The sequence below is a fragment of the Vigna unguiculata genome, chromosome 4 (genome assembly GCF_004118075.2).
Source record: "Vigna unguiculata cultivar IT97K-499-35 chromosome 4, ASM411807v1, whole genome shotgun sequence".
Classification (NCBI taxonomy): Eukaryota; Viridiplantae; Streptophyta; class Magnoliopsida; order Fabales; family Fabaceae; genus Vigna; species Vigna unguiculata.
In genome coordinates, this window is record NC_040282.1 from 7,301,214 (window position 1) to 7,325,462 (window position 24,249).

The following is a 24,249-nucleotide window of genomic DNA, read 5'->3' on the forward strand; positions in this document are numbered from 1 at the left end:
CAATAAAACATAAAAAAGTTTAATAATTATTTTTATTTTTTATTATTTATTAATATTAAATATTATGCATTATACAAGAAATAAAAATATACATTTATTTTTTATCAATTTTAATACATATTATATATAATTTAATTATTTTTTTAAAAAAGTGAACATTTTATCTAATGTGTTTACAATGGAGTGGGCTGTTTTTATATATAACCACCCAGTGTTACGTCTGGTTGACACTTTAATCTAAAAATGAATTCAAATACAAATAAAAGTTGTTATTTATACCAATTTTATAAATAAAAGAAAATAAAAAAAATTTAATTTAATTCTAAAAATTACAATCAAATTAATTTATATTTTACAAACAAACATTTTTATTTATTTAAATCTAATAAAGATCGTACTTATCCCACTAAATTATCAATCTAATATTAAATACTTACAAATATGAATGTTGTCTACTTCTTATCAAAGAAAACTAAATTAATTTCTTTTGAATTTTTCGCCAAGTAAAATATATATTGCCTTGTAACTTTATTTTATTTTATGGAATTAAAAAAACATTGAATGATGGTCACATTGTTTGCAAGAATGATTCAAAATTGCCATCACGAGGAAGATATGGTCCTTTATAGCATTGGTCACATTACTCTTTTACCATAGGTTATACTATGCTAGTCACTCACATTAGGTCTTTAGAATATATATATTATTTTTAAAATATTATAATTTTATTTCAATAATATATGAATAAAGATAATTTCAAAGACTTATTGATTTATTTAATCAATTTATGTTTAACCTGATTTTAGTTTTTTTTTTTCCAATAAGTTGTTATAAAATTGTGATATAAAAATTATAAAAATCACAAAATCAATATTGGTTTTATTTAAAAGGTTTAATTCATTAATTTAATTAGGTATACATTTTATTATAAAAAAATGTTTTCCATTATAGTTATATTTTTATAAATTAAAAATTGTTAAGATATAGATAAAATAAATAAATTTTGAAGATAATGCATGACATAATTTTTTTCTACAGTAAATATATACTTCTATCATTAACAAAATTAAGTGAAAAAAAGAACAGATTTGGTAGTGATAATAAGTCATGCAACTTTTATTTTTAATAAAAGATAATAATTTTTTATTTTCAATCAAAGAACCCTAGCACCAGTGTGGTGAGCAGAGAAAAAGGCACAGAAGAAGGATTTGCAGAGCAAAATCAAAATCTCAACAATGGGTGAGAGTAAGAAACGAAAGAGACGCGGAGGCAAAAAGGGTAAGGAGGAGCAACCGGCTATTCCTTCCCCTTCTGCGAAGCGCACAAAGTTGAAGGAACCCTCCACTTTTCTGGAAAAGGTACTGAATAACCAAAAACACAACATTGTATTTGTAAATTTATGTTTTTTTTTTCTGGGTTTGATGAGAAAGTTTTGTTTTGTCCCAGATGCGAGCGAGGTTGTCTGGTGGGCATTTCAGGATGATTAACGAGAAGCTCTACACTTGCACGTATGTTATGTCATGTTATCTGCTCGCATGTTTTATTTTGTTCTCTGATTTCTGCATTTCAAATTTAGATTCTTTGTTATATGTGGTTTGTTATGTTGTGTCATGTCTTTTCAGTGGGAAGGAGGCTCTAGATTATTTCAAGGAAGAACCATCGCTATTTGACATGGTAAGGGTTTGTTTTAATTTACATTCTTTAGATAAAAAAAAAAAAAAACTCATGATTTCTTGTGTAATTGAACCAACTTTGGTTGCTGTCTTTACTTATCACCTTGTTGAATCTAAGGCTAGGCCCTAGCCTTCAAAAGGGATAGCTTGTTTGATCAATGGAACAACACTATACTGAAAGGTTGTGACAATTTTAGACTCTAGAAATTTAATGACCTCTATTTTTTGTTTAAAGTACACAAATGTATGTTGTGAACTCACTTTCCTTGAGGTTTATTCAAACTTTGACCGATTACATTACATTGGCCTTGCACAGTCCTTGTAGTTCTTGAAATAAGTAGTGATTTCTGTTAGTGGGAGCAGTATGCTGTGTTTATTATTATATAAATTAAAAAGAGGTGTGTGTAGAGTCAAAGAAGGGAGGGGTTTTGGTTGAATTTGAAATTCACAGAGAAATTAATTTTTTGAGTCATGTTTTTGCTAGACTAGTGATTGGAGTCCATAACCTCTTTTTTTTAGTCTTATCCTTGAAACTTGTTTCAATTTTTCTGGCATGGATTTAATGGTTTCTTAGTCCATTCTTATTGTCTGTCTCAATTTATCTTTCATTTATCTGGCTAGTATCATGCAGGATACAAATCGCAGATGTCAAATTGGCCTGAACAGCCGGTTAATGTAATTATCAAGTGGCTGAAAAAACAGAGCCCTTCTTTTGTTATTGCTGATTTTGGTTGTGGTGAGAGGTTACTCTGATCTTATAGCAAATTTTAACTTTTACCTGATACCTAAGTTCTTTTAGTCATTTTTAGTGACTTCATGTTTCTATTCCAGGGGAAGCACTCATTGCTAAAAGTGTTAAGAATAAAGTCTTCTCTCTGGATCTTGTCTCCAACGATCCAAATGTAATTGCTTGTGACATGGCAAATGTATGTTTTCCTTCTTGTAAGCCTGTACACATTGGAAGTTACTTTTATAGCATTAGACAGTAGTAGTTTTATCTGTCATATATCCTTGTCATCATAGTTATGTCAAAAGTCAGTTTGTGACCTTCATAGCATTGATCAATTTTTGGCATTCATTTCATTTATTTGGAGAATAAACATGATGTGATCATTGATATTTTTATAATATAATATGATATGCTATTATTATTGGTAAAATTGCAAAGAAAATGCAACTGGTCAGGCTTCTTGCATTTTTTGTTAGTTTCAAAATAAATGAAATAGAGTCCTTAAGTGAGAACGGTCTCAAAGCACTTATTTGAAGTTTATAAACCAGATTACTTATAAGTGCTTTTGTGAAATATTGGCAGACTCCCATTGCCTCCGCATCTGTTAACGTTGCTGTGTTCTGTCTTTCATTGATGGGAACCAACTACCAAAGTTACATTGAAGAATCAAATAGGGTGCTAAAGCCAGGGTTTGTTTCCTTTTGTATGATCTTAACTTCTCTTGGTGCACATTGCATCCCTACTGAGAATCTGATTTGTATAGTTTTCTTTTAACAGTGGCTGGCTTTTGATAGCAGAAGTTAAGAGTAGGTTTGATCCAAATACTGGAGGAGCAGACCCTGAAAAGTTTTCAAATGCTATTTCTGAGCTAGGTTTCAACTCTGCAAAGAAGGTGTGGATATGTTCATTTTGTTACTGCAATTAACTTGGGTTTAGGGTCTAAAATTTAGGGTTTATTGCAATGAACTTGGATTTGAGTTTTGCTAACTTGTTTACACCCTTGCAGGACTTCTCAAATAAAATGTTTATTTTGTTTTACTTTACCAAAAAGGTATGCAGCAAATTGCAGTGAACATGTTTTCATCTTTTTTGCTCTTTTGTTCTTTATATCTGCAGCATATAATCCTCACTGCTGATTCAGCCTACCGTTATGTGTGTAGGAAAAACAAACTTCTAAGAGGAAGGAGATAGAATGGCCAATACTTAAACCTTGTTTGTACAAGCGTCGATGATGTTATAACATTTATTTTTTCCTTTTCTATGATGTACTCAAATGTTATCTGTATGAGTTATAAATCGTTCATCTTTTTTAATGTTAGCATATGTACCATTTTTTATAGTTTTAAACGTAATAAACAATTATTATTACAATTCTCTAACTTTTATTTTTATGAATAAATGTATAAATTAGTTATTTGTTAAACATAAATATAGTTTGCAAATATATTTTTATGTTTAGAACACATAATATATTACACTTTTTCCCATAATTTCTACATTTTGCATTTTTCATGCATGTTGCACCTCCACTACCCGATTCTGTTATTACATCTGCGTATCAGTAGGAAAATAAATATTATGTAAATGAAAACAACTTCCAATAAAGAAAAACAATTTTTAGTATGAAAAAGCTTAACCATATATGCATAACACAAAACAACTTACTTGATATCAGGTTAAAAATGACACGTAGTCAAGTAATTTAATTTAGCTTAAATAAAAAATTATTTGTAATTAACCTATAAAATGTAATTTGATAATAATGATCAAATCTTTAAATTCATAACAATGTTTATCATAATATTTTTAACATTGATATTAATAATGCACATTTAATACATGAATCGAATTTAGCTTAATAATAATCTACAAATAATTTTAATTAATAACAGCTGCAATGTCAATTTTTTTATTTAAATACCAGTATGAGACCCGTGCACGGGTATTTTTTTTTATAATTTAGATTAAGAAAAATAATATTTTTATTGTTATATTTGAGTAAATTATTTATTATATTATTATATTTTATAATTATAATTATATATGATATTTAAAAAATAAAATAAAAATTAATTAATTAATTACTATTATTTTTTATAACGAATTAATTAAGAGTATACAAAAGCAAATCTATATACAGTGAGGTTAAAAGAGAAATAATATTGGAAGGTATCGACTTATGGGATAAAAAAGAAGTTAAACTTAAATTATTTTAAATAAAAAGTAACATACAAATATGAATAAAATGCAAATATATTGTAAAATGTAATTTTATTAAAAATTTAACATGACTCTGAGTTAATTGTTTGATGTGTACACACATGATTTATGATTAGAGTTAGTAGTTATATATTATATTAAAATAAAATGCATATGTACATATCATTGTTAAAATAAAATGTAGGTATATTATGAACTTTGGTCCCGTGCAAAAGTATTGTCCACATATGAATAATTACCTTAAGAGTGTGTTTGGACAGAGTATTTTAATAAAACAATTCATTTTTTTGAAGAATTTAGATTTCTTTGTAATGAAATACTTTGTTTGGATAGAGAAATTAAAAAGCATTTCAAATGCAAGCAATTTTTTTGAAGGATTTCAATTAGCTAAATTAGTAGAAATTCAAATACCCTCAAAATAGGTTGAATTTGAAATTCTTCTCACTCAACCTCACATTCTAGACAATCTGGACGGGCACGACGACTAGGACGTACCCGACGATCCGAACGGGACCGACAACCCGAACGGTCCCGACGACCCGGACGAGCCCGACCACCCGCATGGGCCCGACGACCCGGAGATGCCAAGACGAACCAGACGGGCCTGATGACCCAAATAGTTCTGACGACCCAAACAAGCCCGACGATCCAGACGGGCCCGATGACCCGGACGGGCCTGACCTAGACGGGCCAAACAACCCAGACGAGCCCGATGACCTGGACGGACCCGACGACCCAAACGAGCCTGACGACCCAAACTAGCCCTTCCAAATCATTGGGCCCGACAACCGGGACGAGCCCGACGACTCGGACATGCCCGACGACCTGGAAGTGCGGGACAATGCGGACAGGCCCGACCACCCGAACGAGCCTGATAACCCGGACGGGCCCGATGACCCGAACGGTCCCGACGATCCAAACGAGCCCAACGACTCGTACGGGCCCGACTATCCAGACGGTACCGATGACTCGGATGGACCTGACGGTTTAAATGGGCCCGTACTAGTTGTCGGGCCCGTTCGAGTCTCGGGCCTGTCTAGGTTGTCGAGCTTGTTCGAGTCGTCGGACGTGTCCAAGTCATTGGGCCCATCCGAGTTGTCAGGCCCGTTTGGGTCCTCGAGCTCATCCTAGTCGTCGGACCCGTCCAGGTCTTTGGGCCCGTCTGGGTGTACAGGCCTGTCTGGGTCGTTGAACCCGTCTGGGTCGTTGAACCCGTCTGGGTATTCGGCCCTGTCCAGATTGTCGGGCTCGTCCAACTCGTCGGACCCGTCCATGTCTTCCGGCCCATCTAAGTCGTTGGGTCCGTCTTGATCATCGGGCCCGTTTAGGTCGTTGGACCCGTCTGGAGCATTGGGCCAATGACCTAGACGGGTTGGACCGGGCCATGTTGACGAACTTGATGGCACAATCGTGCAGTATGGGCCGTCAGGCCTCTAAATCGTCAGGCCACCCAGCCTGTTTGGGCTTCCCAGTCGATCCAGCTCAGGTGGGTCGTCGGGTCTAACCAATCCGGTTGCGTAGTTGGGTCTGCCCGACCCATCTGGGTTGTCGAGCATGTTTCCAAATTTATCATGAACTCAAAACATAATTAAGCGTAAAATAAATACTGTTAAAATTAAATTTTATTTCACAATAAATTCAATTTTTTTTTCAAACAAGAAATTGAAATGTCAGGTATTTTAATTTCCTTATCCAAACAAGTTATTTAAAAAATGAATGAAATTTAATTACAAGCAATTCAAATACAAAACATTTCAATTTCTAAGCATTGTTGAAATGCTCCATCCAAACACAAGGTAAAGAAAAATGAAAAAATACAAACATATTGTGAGATGATATGGTTCCTATGAAGGTATTATAATAATTAATTTTGTTTTCGATATTGAATAAATAATAATAGATAAAATAAAAATATAAAAAATAAAAAATATATTAATACTAATGGTAATAAAAAATAATTAAATAATTATGCTAGTATATTGTAATATAGATTAAACTATTTTTATATGTAGATTAATATAATAATATGCATGATTATAAATTTAAAAAAAATGTTTCACGTAATGTTGGGATAAATGAATAATCGAATATTTATTGCAATTAGAAATTAAATGTTTTTGAGATGTAAAAGTTATCCTATTGAGTATAATAATTGGCGTGATTATTATAATAAAAATATAATTATTTTAACCAATAAAAACTATAAAATAAAAAAAAATATTTTAATAAATAAAATTAGTGGTTACCGATGTTTTTTTTAAGGATAAATTTGAGGATGAAACAACTTATCTTTAATAGATAAAATTGTAAAGATGTTCTCCATATTTTAAATAAATTTTAATAATTACAGAAAAAAAAATGTTTAGAAAGGTATTCTCCACATTTTCAAAATTCTATTCATAATTAAATTTTAATCATAGTAGTTTCATTTTAAGTAACAATGAAACATAAAAAAAATTGTAAGAATATTGTATAATATAGTCTCGTACAAAATAAATACAACATGAAATTAATGTTAAAATGTAGTTGTCAAATACAAAGTTTAAGCTAAAAATTTAACTTCTCATATCAATTCAGATTGGCGACTTATAAAAATATTTAAACTAAAAATAATAATAATAATAATAATAATAATAATAATAATAATAATAATAATAATAATAATAATAATAATGTTAATGATACGATCTTATACAGAAAAAAGTATGATTGTTTCTGAATTTAAATTCTCAAGAGGCACGACATTAATAAATCAGAGAAGAACGTGAAATAAGATAGATATGGAGGACGCCACAATCTAGCATATTGATAAGTCAAGTGAAGATTCGCTACAAAGATGTTAATATTTGATAAGAACCGGAAGCCTAAGCCAAGAACAAAGAGAATTATCTCTATAATGAAATAAAATTCAATATATGACTAAAAATGTCTACATTAGTTTTTGGTACCTCTAACACATAAGTTTAAGAAAACCTGAGAACCCTAAGGACATCCTTTGAGGCCGACTGTTCTAAGAACCCTCCTCCAGCAATTATGATCACACCTAATCAAGATGAAATTAAATAGAAGCAATGTTCAACAATTTTTGATAACACAACTAACCTGATTCACCATCCTAACCATGCATTTAAAACAATCACTAAGCCATTCTGAGCAAGAGTGAAAACTGGAGGACCATCGACCCACCACTCTAAACAATTCACATACTTTGTTATTCATGCTTCTAAAGATAAACTTTTCAATTAATGAGAACAATACCAACTATATCCAAAAAAAGCAAAAGTGACCATTTATGTCACATTTCTTATTTTATTTATTTGCATAGATCAAGGGGATAAAGGGGTGCCTTTGGTTTAAAATACACTACGTTTAACTTCAGAAGAAGTAGCAGATTGAAGCAATGCATGGTTGGGGGATTGTATGTCATTTGGGGTCATGAATCACAACATAATTCTGGAATGCTCCCAACAAACCAATGCTTTCTTCCTTCATGAAATCTTTCTCTCCTTCACCACATAATAAGAATAGAAGATGCAATACAACTTTTAAAGTCTAAGGCTACACTTAATTTTGTGAAGAAACATTAACAACATACAACGAAAACAAATACTCGCCTGATAGTTTCAAAGTGAAAAACTAAAATCTCGTGTTATTCATATAAGAAAGAAACTACCGTAGTCATGTTTAACAATGCAACCTGGTTTGTTATTAGCCCCAAGTAATCCAGTTAGCTTATCATCCAAGTTCAACACGCGACATCATTGAGAGTCAACATTGAAGTTAGCCCCATACATAACCTTCTTCTATCAATTCTTGGCATTGCTTTCATCTTCCTCGTTGGATGTTTAAAGTTTATCAGACCATGTTCACTATGAAACATACATCCTACAATTCTAGCCACAATTATGTGTTATAAGTGTATTACATTGACAAAAATATGTAATCTCAATAGTAGTTTAGAATCAATGTTCTAACATTACATAATCATTCGTAAGTTATAATTTTTCCAATTGCTAAATTACAAAATTAGATATTGCAAAGGTAAAGATAAATCACATTTACATACCAGTTGGAAACAACGCTAATGATTTAGCACAACTTGCTTTTATAAGTTCTAGATTTTCAAAAGTCATTACCAAACCATCATCTGTAATGCCCCAGTAGACTCAATCTGGCCATTGGAACCCTGATCAAACACAAACAACATGTGGGTAAAAACTTTTCTATTCCTAACATACATGTTCCTTTTCTTTCGTAAAAAAATTTAAATGAGAAAAGTAAAAAGTAAAAATAAATCTCATAAACCAATATTCAAATACCACTAAATCTGCAAAATCAACTTTGCAGAACCAAACAAATCCTCAACTTACCATTTATCAACAACATATCAACAAAATCCTAGAAGAAAAAAAATTGAAAACCACCAAAAGAAGAGAGCAATAGAAGATTAAAAGGAAGAAACAAACTAACAAAGAGAAACGATAACACGATCCCAAACACCACCATCACCGGAGCCAACGCCTATCATTGTCTTCGTCATCCTCGTTATATATCATAACTCTCTTTGATATGTAGAACTTCATAAAAAAAAGACATAAAAAACCATGAAATAAGTTCAAATAGGAAAACAAAACCTAAAACTAAAATAAAGCTTAACAGGAAGAAGAAAACCCATCACTCGGTTGCTCCACCAGAAAGGATCTTCATGTGCTTGTATGGAGTTCAATTACTTCTTCGGTGTTGGAAAGTGGATCCATTTGTTGAGAGCTATGGATTATAGAAATGACCAACTTCATGGTGGGTAGCTAACCAAAAAGGTTTGATTTTTCCCACAATTATTCATTCACGATAATTCATAATATGGTCTTTCAAAATAAAGGTTGGCGCTCAAGATTGATGAACATATGAAACTGACGTAACGTTTATTAATGAATGTAACATCCATCAACTCAACTCAGAGTACTCCCTCTTTCCACCAATCTCAAAAGCGCGGGAAAGTCCAAATGATTATTTAACTCAAATGCTCAAACGAGAAGGAGGTTGACAGAAGGGTTAAAGCAATAATTAATCACAGATCAAAGACGAAAAAACATCTTTAAAACAGGTATAATTGACGAAAAAACCTGTAAAATAGATAGGTGTTAATGATTGGAAATGAGGTATTTTAGTATTTTTCAGAGGTGTTTGTTTAGACAAATTTCAAATTCAAGTATATTAAAACTATTATTTATATTTTTAACTATTATTTATATTTTTTAATTTAACATTACACACTCTTATTTTTATATACGCATAACTTTATAATAATAATAATAATAATAATAATAATAATAATAATAATAATAATAATAATAATTAGTTTTTAAAAGAATTGATACGGTCATATAAATTAATTAAACTGATAATTATGTCAATAATTCAACATTAATAATTACTTCATAAATATAGTTTGATAATAATAATAATTTATTATTCTAATAAATATATTTTTAAATTTAATAATTATTCATAATATTTTTTATTTCAATAACTAAAACTTATTTTATTTATAGATATATCTATAATTATATTTCTATTATTCTATAATTATATACGTTTTTTGTTTTTCTAATTTTATTCTTTTAATTACAACTTTTAAAATTTAAGTAATTTTAAAATATTTTAAAAATAAATACACATTATAGAATAATAATAATAATAAAAATGTTTTAAATTCTGAAGAACATTATATGAAAAAAATATTAATTTACAAACTGTAATGTTAATTAAATTAAATAACTTTTTTTTTTCATTTTAGACGCAATGATGAATTTTAGAAATCAATAAATTTATTCAAAGTTAATTTAGTTTAAAATCTAGCTGGAAAAAAGAAAAATTGAATTGGGTAAATCTGGGTCTGGGAAAACTTTTTGAAGAAAAGGTTTATCTGGAAGACAAATTTCGAGGGTTTAATGTGGTAGATGGCAAAGTGTTGATTTCGTAATATCTACTCATCTCTTCTCCCTCCGTCGCTCTCTCCCTCTGCCGCCCTCCCTCCGCCGCGCGGCGCCGCGTGGAGTCCTCTTCTCTAGGTTTGTTTCCTTCTATGTTCGTTTCTGTAATTCCCCTATAAACATGGATAATACACTGAAATGATTGACAGTAGCAGTATATGGCTTTCTGGTGTTAGCATGGTGATGTTCTTACATTCTAGAATTTGTATGCCAAATTTCTTCTTTTACTTCATTGTTTTCTGCTTTGTGTTGTTGTACACTTTAACATATGTGCGTGGGGGTGGGGGAATGGATCCCTTCATGCTCACATTGATTGAGTAGTTTTTTCTTCTCTGTTTGTGCCAATGTATTGATTTTTTTTGCGGGTGAGGGCAAAAAACTCAAGGCTGGATAAGATGCTGGCGGATATTTTGTACTGTGTGTGCAGATGCATTCTTTCGAGGAAAAAACAAATCCAAGATAAATCAGGAAGGGTTAGGACATGAATTTGTTATTGCATTGTTTAATTTTATAAACGCATGCGTGTGGTGGCAGTGGACCAGTGGAACTTGTTGGACTATGACAAATTTCTGGAAGGAGAGGCATGGGTGGGATAACTGCGAATAAACCTCCTGTAAACGCCCATGGGGCATAAGAATCCATGAAATGCGGTGGGGTACTTGGGGTGAGGTCAGGTGGTGAATGCTGAGATCTTTTCAGGGTGAGGGACACTTTAACATATGTGGCCTAGGTAGGCAACTTCTGAAACTCCAAAGATACAATAATTAGATAATAAAACTAAGCCAAAATGTGTTAAATGTTCAGGGAGATAAGAACTGCAATAGGAATATTATCTAAGAAAGCAAGGGCAAATTGTTGGTTGAAATTAATGAACCAAGTCATTCGTTATTGATTAGAAGGTGGATAGAAAATTAGTAAACCCAAAAGATACGGATTAGAAGTTCATCCACATTGGGAATAGGGAATTGGGAATTTATCCTTGACTGTAACAACATTTAAGGCCCTATAGTTAACACAAAATTGCCATGATCTATCTTTCTTCTTAACAAGGAGAATAGGAGAGGAGGAGTAGGGGTTGTGGGTAGGAATTGTGATTCCTTCTTGTAACATTTTGTGGATGGTAGTGGTAATGGCCTCTTTATGGGACTGGATAGCAATAGGGTTTGAATATCATGGGAGGGGCGTAGTAGGTGTGATAGGGTTTGTTTTATTTGTTTTCGCATATGGTCCAGTGTTTCACTTTCACTTGTCATTACTGCCGTCTATTTTGTATTGCTAATCTTTTTGTTATCATATTTTCTTTAGAATGTATGCTTCCCATTTCACTATTTGTTTCTATGGTGGGAATTATGAATATGAATTCCCTTTTGTCAACTCAAATGGGAATGTGTACGAATAAAATAATAATAAAAAATCTAAGGTAGAAAACTCTCTCAATGTGCGTAAGGAAAATCCTCTATGCATGAACTAGTGTATTTACCTGAATGCATCAATAGAATTAGCTGAATGTGATTTCTTCTAACTCCTCAGAACTCAGACATTTTGGTAAGTCCTATGCATTAACAGGTGTATTTAATTGTGTTGTGGTTGCTGCATTAGTTATGGAAGAATCTCCAAGATTTAGCACTCACAGATCACAGTAATAGATTCAATTCAAAAGCTAATTGATCTTGTTCTGGATGTGTCGGTAATTTTTATTCATTAACCTCATAGTACACATTCAAAAAAACAAATAAGTCTCTCTGAATTATTTGGTTGAAACTTTAACAATTTGCAGTCAGATGACTGCTGAAACATAAGACTTCATTCACTAGCATATGGAAGTGTGAATTCTAATATTAAGTGAGATTTTTCAATTTGAGTTGTTTTTTGAAACTGTCTTTTTGATGCGTACAGTTTCAAATTTTGCACTAACCTTTTGCACCCTGTCCATTTTCAAAGCTCATTTCCTCTATAAAGACATTGAGGAAATGTCAATCAATTTTTTGAGTTGTTTTTTGAAACTAGCTTTTTTATGAGTACGATTTCAAATTTTGCACTAATTGTCAATGTATTGTGCTCTCCTTTTCTGTTAATTAGTTGAGGCCTTTGGTAACTATATTTTTATATCTTGATTATTTTCATTTCATTTTAATAATCACTAAATTTCATTGTTTCATAGACAGAAAAAAGTATTTCTATTTACTAGCAAATTTTCTATTGTTTAAAATTCAGGTGAGAAATATAAAGTTGGCAACAAGAAGTTCACAGTAACGGTATGGTGGTCTCCAGTACAAATCCCCACAGCAAGGAGATAGCCATCAGAAGGAGGATTTCTAGCATGTAATTTTTTTTAATCTTTTACTGCATTGTAGTGAATGTATCTTTGCTTGTTTCGTATATCTGACATGCGGAATAATAATGAGTGAATGTGAAGTGTCTTTCTGGTTTTCATCTTGTAGTATGAAAATAATACTAATACATTTAATTTAAACTAAAATAATCCTGCAGAATTCAGGATAAATTGTGCCTTTTTTATGAAAAAAATATTGAAGCTGCAGTAGTTGGAGAAGTTAATATAGGGTACATAACTATAATGTCATCTTTAGTGGGTAGTATTGCATTAGTTCATATAGGGTACATTACTATGCTGCACTACTTCCTACCTTTTTCACATCAAATAATTCCAATTAAATTTTTCAATTCAAATAGAAAAAAGCTATACAAATTTACAGAATATATTTACTCATTGCTGAAGGATCCAATTGAGCAAGGCATTGGACCATATGCTTAGTTACTATTTGTGGCTGGGAAAAGAAGAGCTGGGATATTGGCACGAAATATAGAGTTTTTTGGTTTCTTTCAAGAGCCATGCCTTCTAATTTAATGTCTTATATTCTAGAGCCTTATTGAATACATATACTAAATTACACATGTTTTGTAGAATAGAAATAAGTATCATGATCATGGCACTATATTCAGCATTTTAATTCTTAACGTGTTTGGCCATTTTAATTCAAATTCAGCCAATTATCTAATTTTGCTAACTAAACTCTAAATTTATAGATTTAATAAACGTGAAGACGATTTCCCATCTTTGAGGGAATATAATGATTACTTGGAGGAAGTAGAGGACATGAGTAAGCTTCTATTGTCATGTTAACAGCTGTTTCACTTGATAAATTTTGCTTTCTTTTCATGATTTACCCACTTTTTCCCCCATTGCAGCATTTAACTTGATTGAAGGAATAGATGTTTCAGCCATTGAAGAAAAAATTGCTAAATACCAGGAAGAAAATGCAGAACAAATAATGATTAATCGAGCTAGGAAGGTACATCTGAGAATAGACTTTTCATTTATTGTCTCTTTCATACATGCCCTTTATACATCTGAGTATTATGTAGAATCACGAGTCTTTTTCTTAATCACAAGAAGAGTGCAACTTAAGTGTGTTATGCAAGTACAAGTTTCCTCTCATTTTTTAATCTGTTTTTATGCTGATATTAATTAATCAGGCTGAAGAGTTGGCTGCAGCTCTGGCAGCAAGTAAGGGACAGCCTGCAGTAACTGATAACGATGCGGTGAGCTTTGGACTTATATAAATTGATTACTATTACTTTCTGGCACAGTATTCAAACTTTATTTGGCTTAGACCGTTATGTGACTTTGGGCTTTAGTTTTATCATGTTATATATATATATATATATATATATATATATATATATATATATATTACTTGCTCAATTTGATTATTAATACAACTACTTCTTATGTTTCATTTGTGAAAATTGTTGATTGTTTTTCCTTAAGTCAGCATTTGATGTCTTTTTGATCCAAATTTGACAGGGAAAAAGTATGAATCCTTGAAATCCCAAATAAAGTAATAAATCGCAATCAGATTCTTTCAAAAAGAGAAGCATATGGTTGTAAAGTTAATAACAAAATCAGCCAAACTTTTCACTGCATAACAAGCTCTGGGGCATAAATGGGCCAATAGTTACGTAACAAACTCTTGGACATAATGGTTGATGGGTTGCTTGTGTCTATATTTATGAAGCAATTGTGAAAATGTGGATTCATAGTAGAAGCAAGTGTGTATAACATAACATACATGATAACTGTGGTTTTCTGGCAGTTGTTTGTGATACCCTCTAGTGGTGAGATTTTTAATTTGAAACTTTTATAATAACCCGTATGATTAAAGTTTTGATCGCCTTAGCCTTCAATACCAATAAAACTTTGCTTGAAGGCTTTTTCTTTCTTATTTTGGTTGGGATTAACCATGTTTGAATTAGCCAATACCATTTGCACGTTAAATTGTTTTCTCTGTTTTGTTCAAATATCTAGTTTGTGCTACAAAGTCATGGAGCACATTTTCCAAATGTAATATAAATATAGGAAAGATTCTGAGAGTGTTTGTGTTGTAGTTACATTGAAGAAGGTAAACCTAATCTAGCACTACTCTTGCCTTAACTCTTTTGCATTGAAAAGTGGAGAATGTCCTTTCAACTGGATTTACGGTTTTAAGAAGACGTCTAACTTTCTATTATTCTCTATACTCTTGATGCAGGCCACAAACCAAAATTCTCAAACAGGATTTGGTGGTATTGCTCAGGGACAGTATGCACCTACATTTGCAGGAGGACAGCCAAGACCCACAGGCATGGCTCCACAACCTTTACCACTTGGAGGAGGTGACATGCTGGGCCTTGGAGGTGATGATGAGGAAACAAAGAAGCTACGAGATGAGAGAGGAGCAAGGGCTGGAGGATGGACTGTGGAAATAAGTCGGAAACGGGCATATGAAGAAGCCCTTGGAAGCCTCTGGGTTTGTTGAGACTACAGTAATAATAACGATTAATAATAATATTCATATAAGGTAGGACATGCCTATTAGTGTTCATGTTAATTCCAGTGTCATTGAAGTTATTTTTTTGCATGGATATTTGATGTATATGGTGTAGAATGTAAGATTTATTGCATTTTTGTTTCGTCTAACTATAGTGAATTATGTTTAAAGAGACCTTGGCTATGATGGGAAAAACGAGCTGCAAAGCTTGCAAAGCGTGTTGAAAACTTAAAAGGTTGAAGTTAGCTTAATAAATTTAATTTAATTTTTTCAACTCAGTCTCCGGATTAACTTTCTCGGTTAACGAGATGATGTGACAAGTAAATGATATAATTATTATTTTGTTATGTCTTATTCACTTATTGTTACATATTATTTTATAATTTATAATTTATAATTTATAATTTATAATTTATAATTTATAATTTATAATTTATAATTTATATTTTATGATTATTTATATTTTTTATTTATTTAATTTTATAATTTAAATGAATTTATAAATAATTTTCTTTAAATAGATTAAAATTTTAATGAAGATTACGTTATCATAGTTTTTTTTAATCTGAAAACAAGGTAATAGTGTAAAATAACAGTTATATCACGTAATTAACATAAATATGTAATAACATGGATTTAATGGAAAAATTTTAAAATTTTGAGAACTTAATTATTCATGAAAATAAAATTTATGAAGGACCTAATTAAAAAAAAAAAACAAATTTATCATTCACAAGCGAAATTGAATTTTGTAGAATAACTTACAATGGTTAAATGTTTACTTTTTATACAGCTGACTTCTTATTGTATAGAGTATATTATAGTTTCATAATTTTTTTAAAGATAGATTATTTCAGTAAATAAAAATATGAAATAGAATATTTAGAAAACGTCCAAATATGAATGAAATAGTTTTTCTTTAAAAAGATAATTAATGAATCCTTTCTGATTTCTCATCTGTAATTTAAAAATAATGAGATTCATGAGGATGAGAAATCGATTTTTCACCTTCAATCTATAGGTTATATTCAGTAAATAAAAATATTGTTTTTTAAAAGAATAGTCCATTAAATCATCGCTAAAAATCCCACGTGTTAAACCGATAAGTAGAATTTTAGACTGAAAAAGAAAACAACAAGTAGACAAAAAACAACAAAGGAGAAAATAGCTAACTCATTGGACAAAACCTACAAACATCATAAGTCTTCTTCCAGTTACACTGCGTTCATCCCATTTTTGTGAGTTCCTCTTCCCTGCATTTCATAGCATAATCAATTTTCGTTTCTTTTCTGAGACTGATTGAAATGATTTCTGCTCTATGCTCATTCGTTTCTGATATCATCGTTTCAGGGAATGAATTTCCCTTAGTTTGATTAATGGGGTTGGAAGTGAAGCCTTTATGGCTCACTGATTCGATTCCAAAGATCTGTTTTTGAAACAATTTCGATCGAATCCCTTCCTCTTCTCTCCATGCATCCCTCACTCCCGCTCCGCCGTGACAGGCCTGCGGCTGATCGCCCCGTCGCGGCCATGGCCAATTCCCCCGTCTCAGATTTGGGTTTTTATTGGTTTTCAAATTTGAGTTCCGCTTCCTCAGTTTTTTATCCTCGTTGTACTCATTACAATTTTTTATTATGTATATTTAATGTGAATCTATGCTAAAGTATTATCACAGTTCCAAGGAGTAAAGTTCACAAGTTCCATAAATATCTAATATTGGTATTGGTTGGTTGTTGCAAGGCTACATATAATATATGCTGTTGTTTTCAATCCTTTGGTCCGGTTTTATTGTTGATGGAACCAGGCTATATATAATCTTTTTAGCTATACTTGATTTGCTTCCGTTGCATCTTATTTATCACTGAACTAAAGGATTTCATCAACAGAGAAATTATTTCTGGTGTTGTCTTTCTAAATGGTCCTAAATTTAAGTTGAAAAAATGAGGGGGAACCGGATAATTTTTGGAGGCAGAATGGGGATCTGTGGTGCAATATGGAAACTCTTCATCCAATTTATGAGAAGACCGTTAGTGTTTGATTTCTGAGCTTGCAATTACATTGGTTGTTTTCAAATTACTGCAGTTTGGACCTGAAAACTAGCTTTTGGTTTGATTGTCACCTTGTCAATTGGTGAAATATATATGCTCTCCAACTATGGATAACACGAAGAAAGATGAACCTCAAGATGAGAAGCAAGATGAACTTGCTGAATCGCTGGATGATCTATTCTGTAGCATTTCCACCATGATCAAATCCGAGCTTCAGGTGAAACTCCAAATTCTTTCTTCCTTCCCTCTGACATCCTATTTTTATATGTTCAATGAACACTTGGTGAATGGAAATGTAGCATTGTTTGAAAAGTTGATTGTGATTTTTATTTACTTGTTTTGTTATAATGTGATGAGATTTTGTGTTAGGGGACAAATAATCACCTAGAGCTGTTGGAGAAGATGAATGTAAGAGTGGCAGAAGAGTACAAAGGGTTTGGTGACTTGGCTTCAGGGTTGAGGGTTTTTGTGGAGCAGTTGAAATGCAAGAGTGGTAGCTTCAATGAATATGTTGAGCAGATTGATAACATTGAGAAGCAGGTGACTGAGTTTGAAGCTGTGGTATCTATGCTTGATAAGTATGTTGCTTTGTTGGAATCAAGAGTGCAGTATGTGTACCTTCCCAAAATCCATCTTCCTAATCAACAATAGTGTAAAACTTTTACTTCTCATTATTAACATTTACATTATTTCCTTGTCTCAGGTGAATGAATTGCTAGATTTACATATGTTCTACTTTGTCACAACAAAAAGTTTTGAAAGGCCTACAATGGTTTATGTATTCAATAATCTTTGCTTTCTTAAACTCATTCAAGATCCAAGCACTAGCATCTAACAGAGTGTATAATTAAATTCTTCAAGAAAATCATGTTTAAATATCAATTTTACTTTTCATATGTAAATCACCTGACCAAAATTGTACCATGGTTAATCAAACCATGATTTTCATCTTTTTTCTTCCTCCACTAGTGATCATCCTTGCAAAAACAGTCAAACACTTAGATGATGAATAAAGTAACATATGTACATTTGAAGAAAAAAAGAAAGAAATTCATATCACATTAATAAATCTCTTACATTATAGTGAACACACCAATATTTGTAAACTTTTGATTCAAAACTTTGTTGTGAACTTTTGTAATGTAAGATTGATCCCATTTTGAACCTTTGTTTTTGTTTTTTTTTTAAAGCTACTAAAATTTATAATGAAAATATAGCTCAAGATAAATTCAAAATGGGGAGACAATTTTTTACAATATATATATAATATAAAAGAAAAACATCAAAAGAAGTCTTAGGCAAGGGCCCTAGGCTTGACTTTCAGAATAATGATGCCAATAACTTTTTAATTGTAGTCAATATCATTAGAAAGAATGTTGACTGATTTTTTTTTTTTTTATCTCACATTGATCATATATAATCAAATTATAATGTTACAAAAGTGAATCCAATCGATACCCTACAAGTTGGTTGGTGTAATTAAATTAGATTAAAGTTTACTTTCTAAGATAATAGTGAACTCTATATGCTGATTTACTAGTAAATTTTTATGAATTTATGATTGAGGAAAACATTAATAATACATAACAACAAAAATTATGGTGAGTAACGCCAAATTTATGAACTTGGAGCAAATACTGCACATTATTGCAGATTTTCATAACTACCCCATCTTCCTGTTATTTGTACCAAGCCTAGCATAAGCAGAAGTAACAAGGAATTGCCTCAAAGCACTTTATCCGTTTTTTCAAAAGGAAAAAGAATAATACACACTTTTGTAGTGGAGGCCATAATCACATGTTTTACAGAATATTGCACTAAGTCTTGCCCCTCAGCCCAAGTTTAGACGACTATACTAATTAATAAGACTTGGAAAATACCATTTTTGTTAGAAGAATGGGGAGAATTTACATGAGGGACGATATTCATTGGTTTAAAATGAAAAATCCACAATACAACTAAAAGCCAAAAGTGTGATGTAAATGAAAATTTTTCATGGACTTGATGTTAGCTCCTTCTAATTGCTTTCTATAAATGCCTCGCCCTTGTTAGTTTTCACTTCATATCTCCATCTTACATTCTTCACATCTGATATCCCAAAACATTTTCACAAAAAATAAAGAGCTCATCACCATGCTTAGTAACAGAATCTCTCACTTTTGTGTGGCTACCATTTTATGCATCCTTTTATGTCATGGAAGTTCGCATGCAGAGATGTGTGTGAAGACAGAAAAGCAAGCTCTTCTCAAGTTAAAGGAAGGTTTTGTTCATGGAATGAAGCTTCTATCTTCCTGGAACGGTGATGATTGTTGCAGATGGAAAGGAGTCTCATGCAATAATTTAACAGGCCATGTAACCTCACTTGATCTTAGACTTTCAAATTTTACAATAGTTGAAGATTTAAACTATCTTGTAGACGCAATGCCAATGATGGAGTTTTTCCGTGGCCCTACAGAATTGGGAGGTAATATAGATTCTTCAATATGTGAGCTGCAACATCTCACTTTCTTAGATCTCAGTCATAATTACTTACAGGGGGAAATCCCAACATGCATTGGTTTACTTGGTCAACTGACACAGTTAAAACTTGCATGGAATGGTTTTAATTCTGTTCCTTGTACTCTGTCAAATCTTTCGAATTTGCAATATCTTGATCTTGGGAAAAATGATTTTGTTGTAAGTGACCTTGACTGGCTTTCTCACTTGTCTTCTTTGACATACCTCGATCTTTCAAAAAACAATCTTGGTGCAGTTATTGATTGGCCATCATCAATAAGTAAAATCCCTTTTCTGTCTGAACTCTATTTAAATGATTGCAGACTCACTCAAGTCAATCCTAAATCAATCTCACATCTCAATTCTTCCACTTTCCTCCAAATTCTCGGTCTATCAGGAAATAATTTTGGCTCTTCAATTATGTCATGGGTGGTGAATGTTAGCAAAGTCCTCACAGTTCTTGATCTCTCACATAATGAACTTGATAATGGCATCATAAAGTCCTTTAACACTTTGTGTCATCTTAAGAAGTTGTACCTTGGGTTCAATAAATTGTCTGATCAACTCAGTGGTTACTTACCAGAATTTTGTTCTGCAAAGGATTTAGAGGTGTTGAATCTCGACCACAACCCCTTTAGTAATGGGTCACTTCCTGATTTTTCATTGTGTTTGTCCTTGGAAAGACTATCACTTCAAAACACTAGTATTGTTGGGCCATTATCATTTGGCCACTTGCCTCATCTTAAAGCTTTGGATCTTAGTTTAAACGGTTTGAATGGATCATTGCCTGTATTCGAGGACACTAAATTTGCCTACTTGGTTTTTTTGGATCTTTCACACAACAAATTGAGTGGGACACTTCCATATACTATTGGACAACTTTCTAATCTCTGGTTTTTATCCATTTCCTCAAATGAGTTGAAAGGGAACATTAGTGAAAAACATATATTAAACCTATCTGGATTGAAGATATTTGATGTAAGTAAAAATTCTCTTTCATTTAACTTGGATTCAGATTGGGTTCCACCTTTCCAGTTAGTGGCATTATATGCATCATCATGCAATTTGGGGCCTCAATTTCCAATGTGGCTTAAACAACAAAGGAAACTTCAGGTGTTGCAAATCTCTAATACGTACATTATGGATTCATTTCCTGAATGGTTTGGGGACATATCATCAAGTTTGTTATACATAAATGTTTCCCATAATAATCTTCGTGGAATATTACCAAAATCATTATCAGGTATTAAAACAGGACTTATAAGTACATGGGATTTTAGTTTCAACCATCTATCTGGTCCATTGCCTTCTTTTCCTCTAAAAGTATATGAACTCTTTCTCTCAAATAATATGTTCACAGGGTTTGTATCTTCCTTCTGTGAAACATCCTCAATGTCTGTGACTTATCTTGACTTGTCTAGTAATGCACTCACAGGCCTCCTTCCAAATTGTTGGCAGAATTTTCCAAGTTTGGAAGTTCTGAATTTGGCAAATAACAGTTTATCAGGGAGAGTGTCAGAGTCATTTGGCAATTTACAAAATATTTTATCGATGCATCTAAATAATAATAACTTCTCTGGTGAGGTTCCATCTCTGACTCTTTGCAAAAGAAGTTTAAGATTCATTGATTTTGGAGATAATAATCTTGAAGGAACATTAGAATGGTTAGACTTTGATCATTTGATTGTATTGCGTCTACGAGGTAATAGGATCCGAGGAAGCATACCTACCAGTCTATGTAATATGTTATCTCTTAAAGTATTGGATCTCTCATCAAACAACATTACAGGGGAAATACCACAATGCATTGGTCACATAAGTGCGATGTCAGATACAGAAATTCAACGAGACACCATTTTCTACGGAACATCTGCACCTTTAATATTCCATGATAGTGGAATTGGTTTTTTCTTTGATAGAATATCATTGACATGGAAAGGAAGAAACTATGAAATGGGAAGAGCTCTTGGATATATAAAATCTATTGATATTTCTAATAACAACTTAACTGGAGAGATACCGGAAAGTATAACATCACTAGTAGCTTTAGCCACCTTAAATCTTTCAAGAAATAATCTTATAGGACTAATTCCCGACAACATTGGTCGTTTGAAGAGCTTAGAATCAATTGACTTGTCAAGAAACCATTTTCATGGTAGAATTCCAATAAGCTTTTCAAATTTGAATTTTGTGGGTTATATGAACTTGTCTTTCAACAACTTCTCAGGAATGATTCCGCTAGGCACCCAACTACAAAGCTTTGATGTATCTTGTTATGTTGGAAACATTGGGCTTTGTGGCTTACCACTCAAAAACCGATGCCCAGATGTGATTCCACCAAGAGGAAACCAATGCCAAGATGTGATTCCACCTAGAGGAAGAATAATTCACAAAAATGAAGATAAATTCTTAAGTTTTGAGTTTTATCTAAGCATGGGGTTGGGATTTGGTGTTGGATTTTGGGGTGTTTGTGGAACTTTAATAGTAAAATCTTCATGGAGACGTGCTTATTTTCACTTGTTCATCAACGTGATCGATTGGATGTATGTGAGAATTGTTGTCTTTACGGCCAGAATGAAAAGAAGATTCCAAATTCAAGACCCGAAGGTAATGTTTTCGGTATCTCTTATTATGTTATAGTACCATACTTTTTATTAATTTCTTATTGTCCACAGTTCAAAAATTTCTTGAAAAGCTTAAAATCTACTCGTAAACTTGTTCACTGCGAGTGATGCTGGTTTAGAATTTGAAATGATGACACTCAATTTGTTTTTTATTTTTGATAGGAAAACTTATGGTGAGAGTGATCTGATGCAATCTTTTGAATAATTTGAAGAAGGACATCAAATTCCATTTCGAGCTATAATAAGTTAATTTTTAGTAGTAGCACTTCGTTTTATTGTTTGTCCTGTTTTGTTTTTGTTATTATTTATGTGGTTAAAACATTTTTAAAGTAGTATGTTTTGTTATTTGATGTTAAAGAGAAAAGAAATATGGGTTATTTCAGTACTGAATTCTTAATAATATAGCTTGTATGGAAAATATGACCTACTGAATGAAATATTGATGGAGCAGCACAAGGCATGTAATGTAGCAGAGGGGAAGTGTGGACAGTAAAGTGGGGAGAATGTGCCTTTTATTGTAAGTACAAAGTGGAGGGAGAAGGCTTTTTTAAAATAATATGTACCGAATTTGATTAGTCTTTATAACCACTATATACAATATTCAACTATATATATTTCTCGTAGAAGATACTTATAATCATGCAAATCTCATACACTACTAAAGTAAAAAATTAACCAAATTGATTTATTTAAATTATTCAAAATGTAAGTCTAGTTTGTTTCTTATTGGAGGTTTATATTTTTAGCTATGACTTATACGAAGCCCTTAGGCTGTTTGACTATTTAAAGATTTATATATTTCGTATGAATCCTGTTATAGAGGTCTTAATTTTCTCTACAAGAGACAAAGAAGATCATTGGCCAATAAAAGAACTGTGTAAAATAAGCAATGATCTATACAAACAAACGGAAATGATATTCTAACAAAGGTTTTCCTAACAAAGTTGACAAAGTCTACGTGTGTCAGACATATGAAAAATGTGTTTTTAATTTTTGAATAAAGAGAGCAGAGAGGTTTTATGTAATTTTACCCCTTTTTTTAAAGAATGGTGGTTTCATTATCCATTTTTCTTTCGTTTCTTCGCTTCACTTGTCTCATCCATTCTTGTTCTTCATTCCACAATTATGTACATGTCTTCTTCTTCACTCCACAACTCTCTTGCATTCTTCTTGTTCATTTTGTCAGGCAAAAGTATGAACTATTTCTTCCGCATGGTCCTTCGTACCAACTAGGGTTTATTCCATCGTGCCTTCATTCGTGGGTATCATTATCTGTTCCACAACATCACATCCGTTCCATATGTTAGAAATATTTTAATATAATTTAAAAAATAAATAATGAAAATAAAAAAATTTACTGTTACTCATGTATTTATAAACCTTTAAATTATGGATTAATGTTTTTTATCGATTCTTATTACTATTTACTTCTTTGTCTCAATTTTCTACCTATAAATACCACCTAGGTACATGGAGAAAGACACAACAACAAAGACAACAAATATTAGAGTTTTTTCTAAAATGTTCTTCTTTTCTTCTCTATATTATCTTTAAGGCAGTGGTGCTCATAAGGTTTGGAGATCCTTCGCTGCACTCGATCGATCTGACGGGTTGTTGTATCTTGGGAGAGAAACGC

The 24,249-nt window shown here is 32.0% G+C and overlaps 4 protein-coding genes across 6 annotated transcripts; all 4 read left to right on the plus strand.

The window, feature by feature from the left end:
- Positions 1 to 1,144: 1,144 nt before the first annotated feature.
- LOC114181532 (ribosomal RNA-processing protein 8) lies at positions 1,145 to 3,777 on the plus strand. Its single transcript, XM_028068006.1, has 9 exons — positions 1,145 to 1,358; positions 1,447 to 1,508; positions 1,623 to 1,674; positions 2,295 to 2,409; positions 2,505 to 2,599; positions 2,986 to 3,092; positions 3,181 to 3,295; positions 3,410 to 3,454; positions 3,564 to 3,777. The coding sequence occupies exons 1-9, from the start codon at positions 1,236 to 1,238 to the stop codon at positions 3,633 to 3,635; spliced, it is 786 nt and encodes a 261-aa protein (XP_027923807.1). The 5' UTR covers positions 1,145 to 1,235; the 3' UTR covers positions 3,636 to 3,777.
- A 6,729-nt stretch (positions 3,778 to 10,506) lies between these two features.
- On the plus strand, positions 10,507 to 15,617 carry LOC114181394. Its single transcript, XM_028067838.1, has 6 exons — positions 10,507 to 10,694; positions 12,831 to 12,938; positions 13,662 to 13,735; positions 13,824 to 13,927; positions 14,112 to 14,177; positions 15,167 to 15,617. Exons 2-6 carry the CDS (start codon positions 12,874 to 12,876, stop codon positions 15,431 to 15,433), a joined length of 576 nt encoding a protein of 191 aa, XP_027923639.1. The 5' UTR covers positions 10,507 to 10,694; positions 12,831 to 12,873; the 3' UTR covers positions 15,434 to 15,617.
- A 948-nt stretch (positions 15,618 to 16,565) lies between these two features.
- On the plus strand, positions 16,566 to 18,302 carry LOC114181112 (biogenesis of lysosome-related organelles complex 1 subunit 2). Of its 3 annotated transcripts, XM_028067463.1 has the most exons (4): positions 16,566 to 16,683; positions 17,528 to 17,710; positions 17,863 to 18,101; positions 18,197 to 18,302. In XM_028067463.1, the coding sequence occupies exons 2-4, from the start codon at positions 17,600 to 17,602 to the stop codon at positions 18,198 to 18,200; spliced, it is 354 nt and encodes a 117-aa protein (XP_027923264.1). In that variant the 5' UTR covers positions 16,566 to 16,683; positions 17,528 to 17,599; the 3' UTR covers positions 18,201 to 18,302. The 3 variants fall into 3 exon arrangements, with proteins under 3 accessions (XP_027923264.1, XP_027923262.1, XP_027923263.1); XM_028067461.1 differs by having other exon boundaries at positions 17,863 to 18,302; XM_028067462.1 differs by having other exon boundaries at positions 16,578 to 16,683; positions 16,796 to 17,710; positions 17,863 to 18,302.
- An 807-nt stretch (positions 18,303 to 19,109) lies between these two features.
- On the plus strand, positions 19,110 to 23,107 carry LOC114181765 (receptor-like protein EIX2). The gene is made up of 2 exons (XM_028068310.1): positions 19,110 to 22,596; positions 22,776 to 23,107. The coding sequence occupies exons 1-2, from the start codon at positions 19,627 to 19,629 to the stop codon at positions 22,788 to 22,790; spliced, it is 2,985 nt and encodes a 994-aa protein (XP_027924111.1). The 5' UTR covers positions 19,110 to 19,626; the 3' UTR covers positions 22,791 to 23,107.
- The last annotated feature ends 1,142 nt before the right edge of the window (positions 23,108 to 24,249 follow it).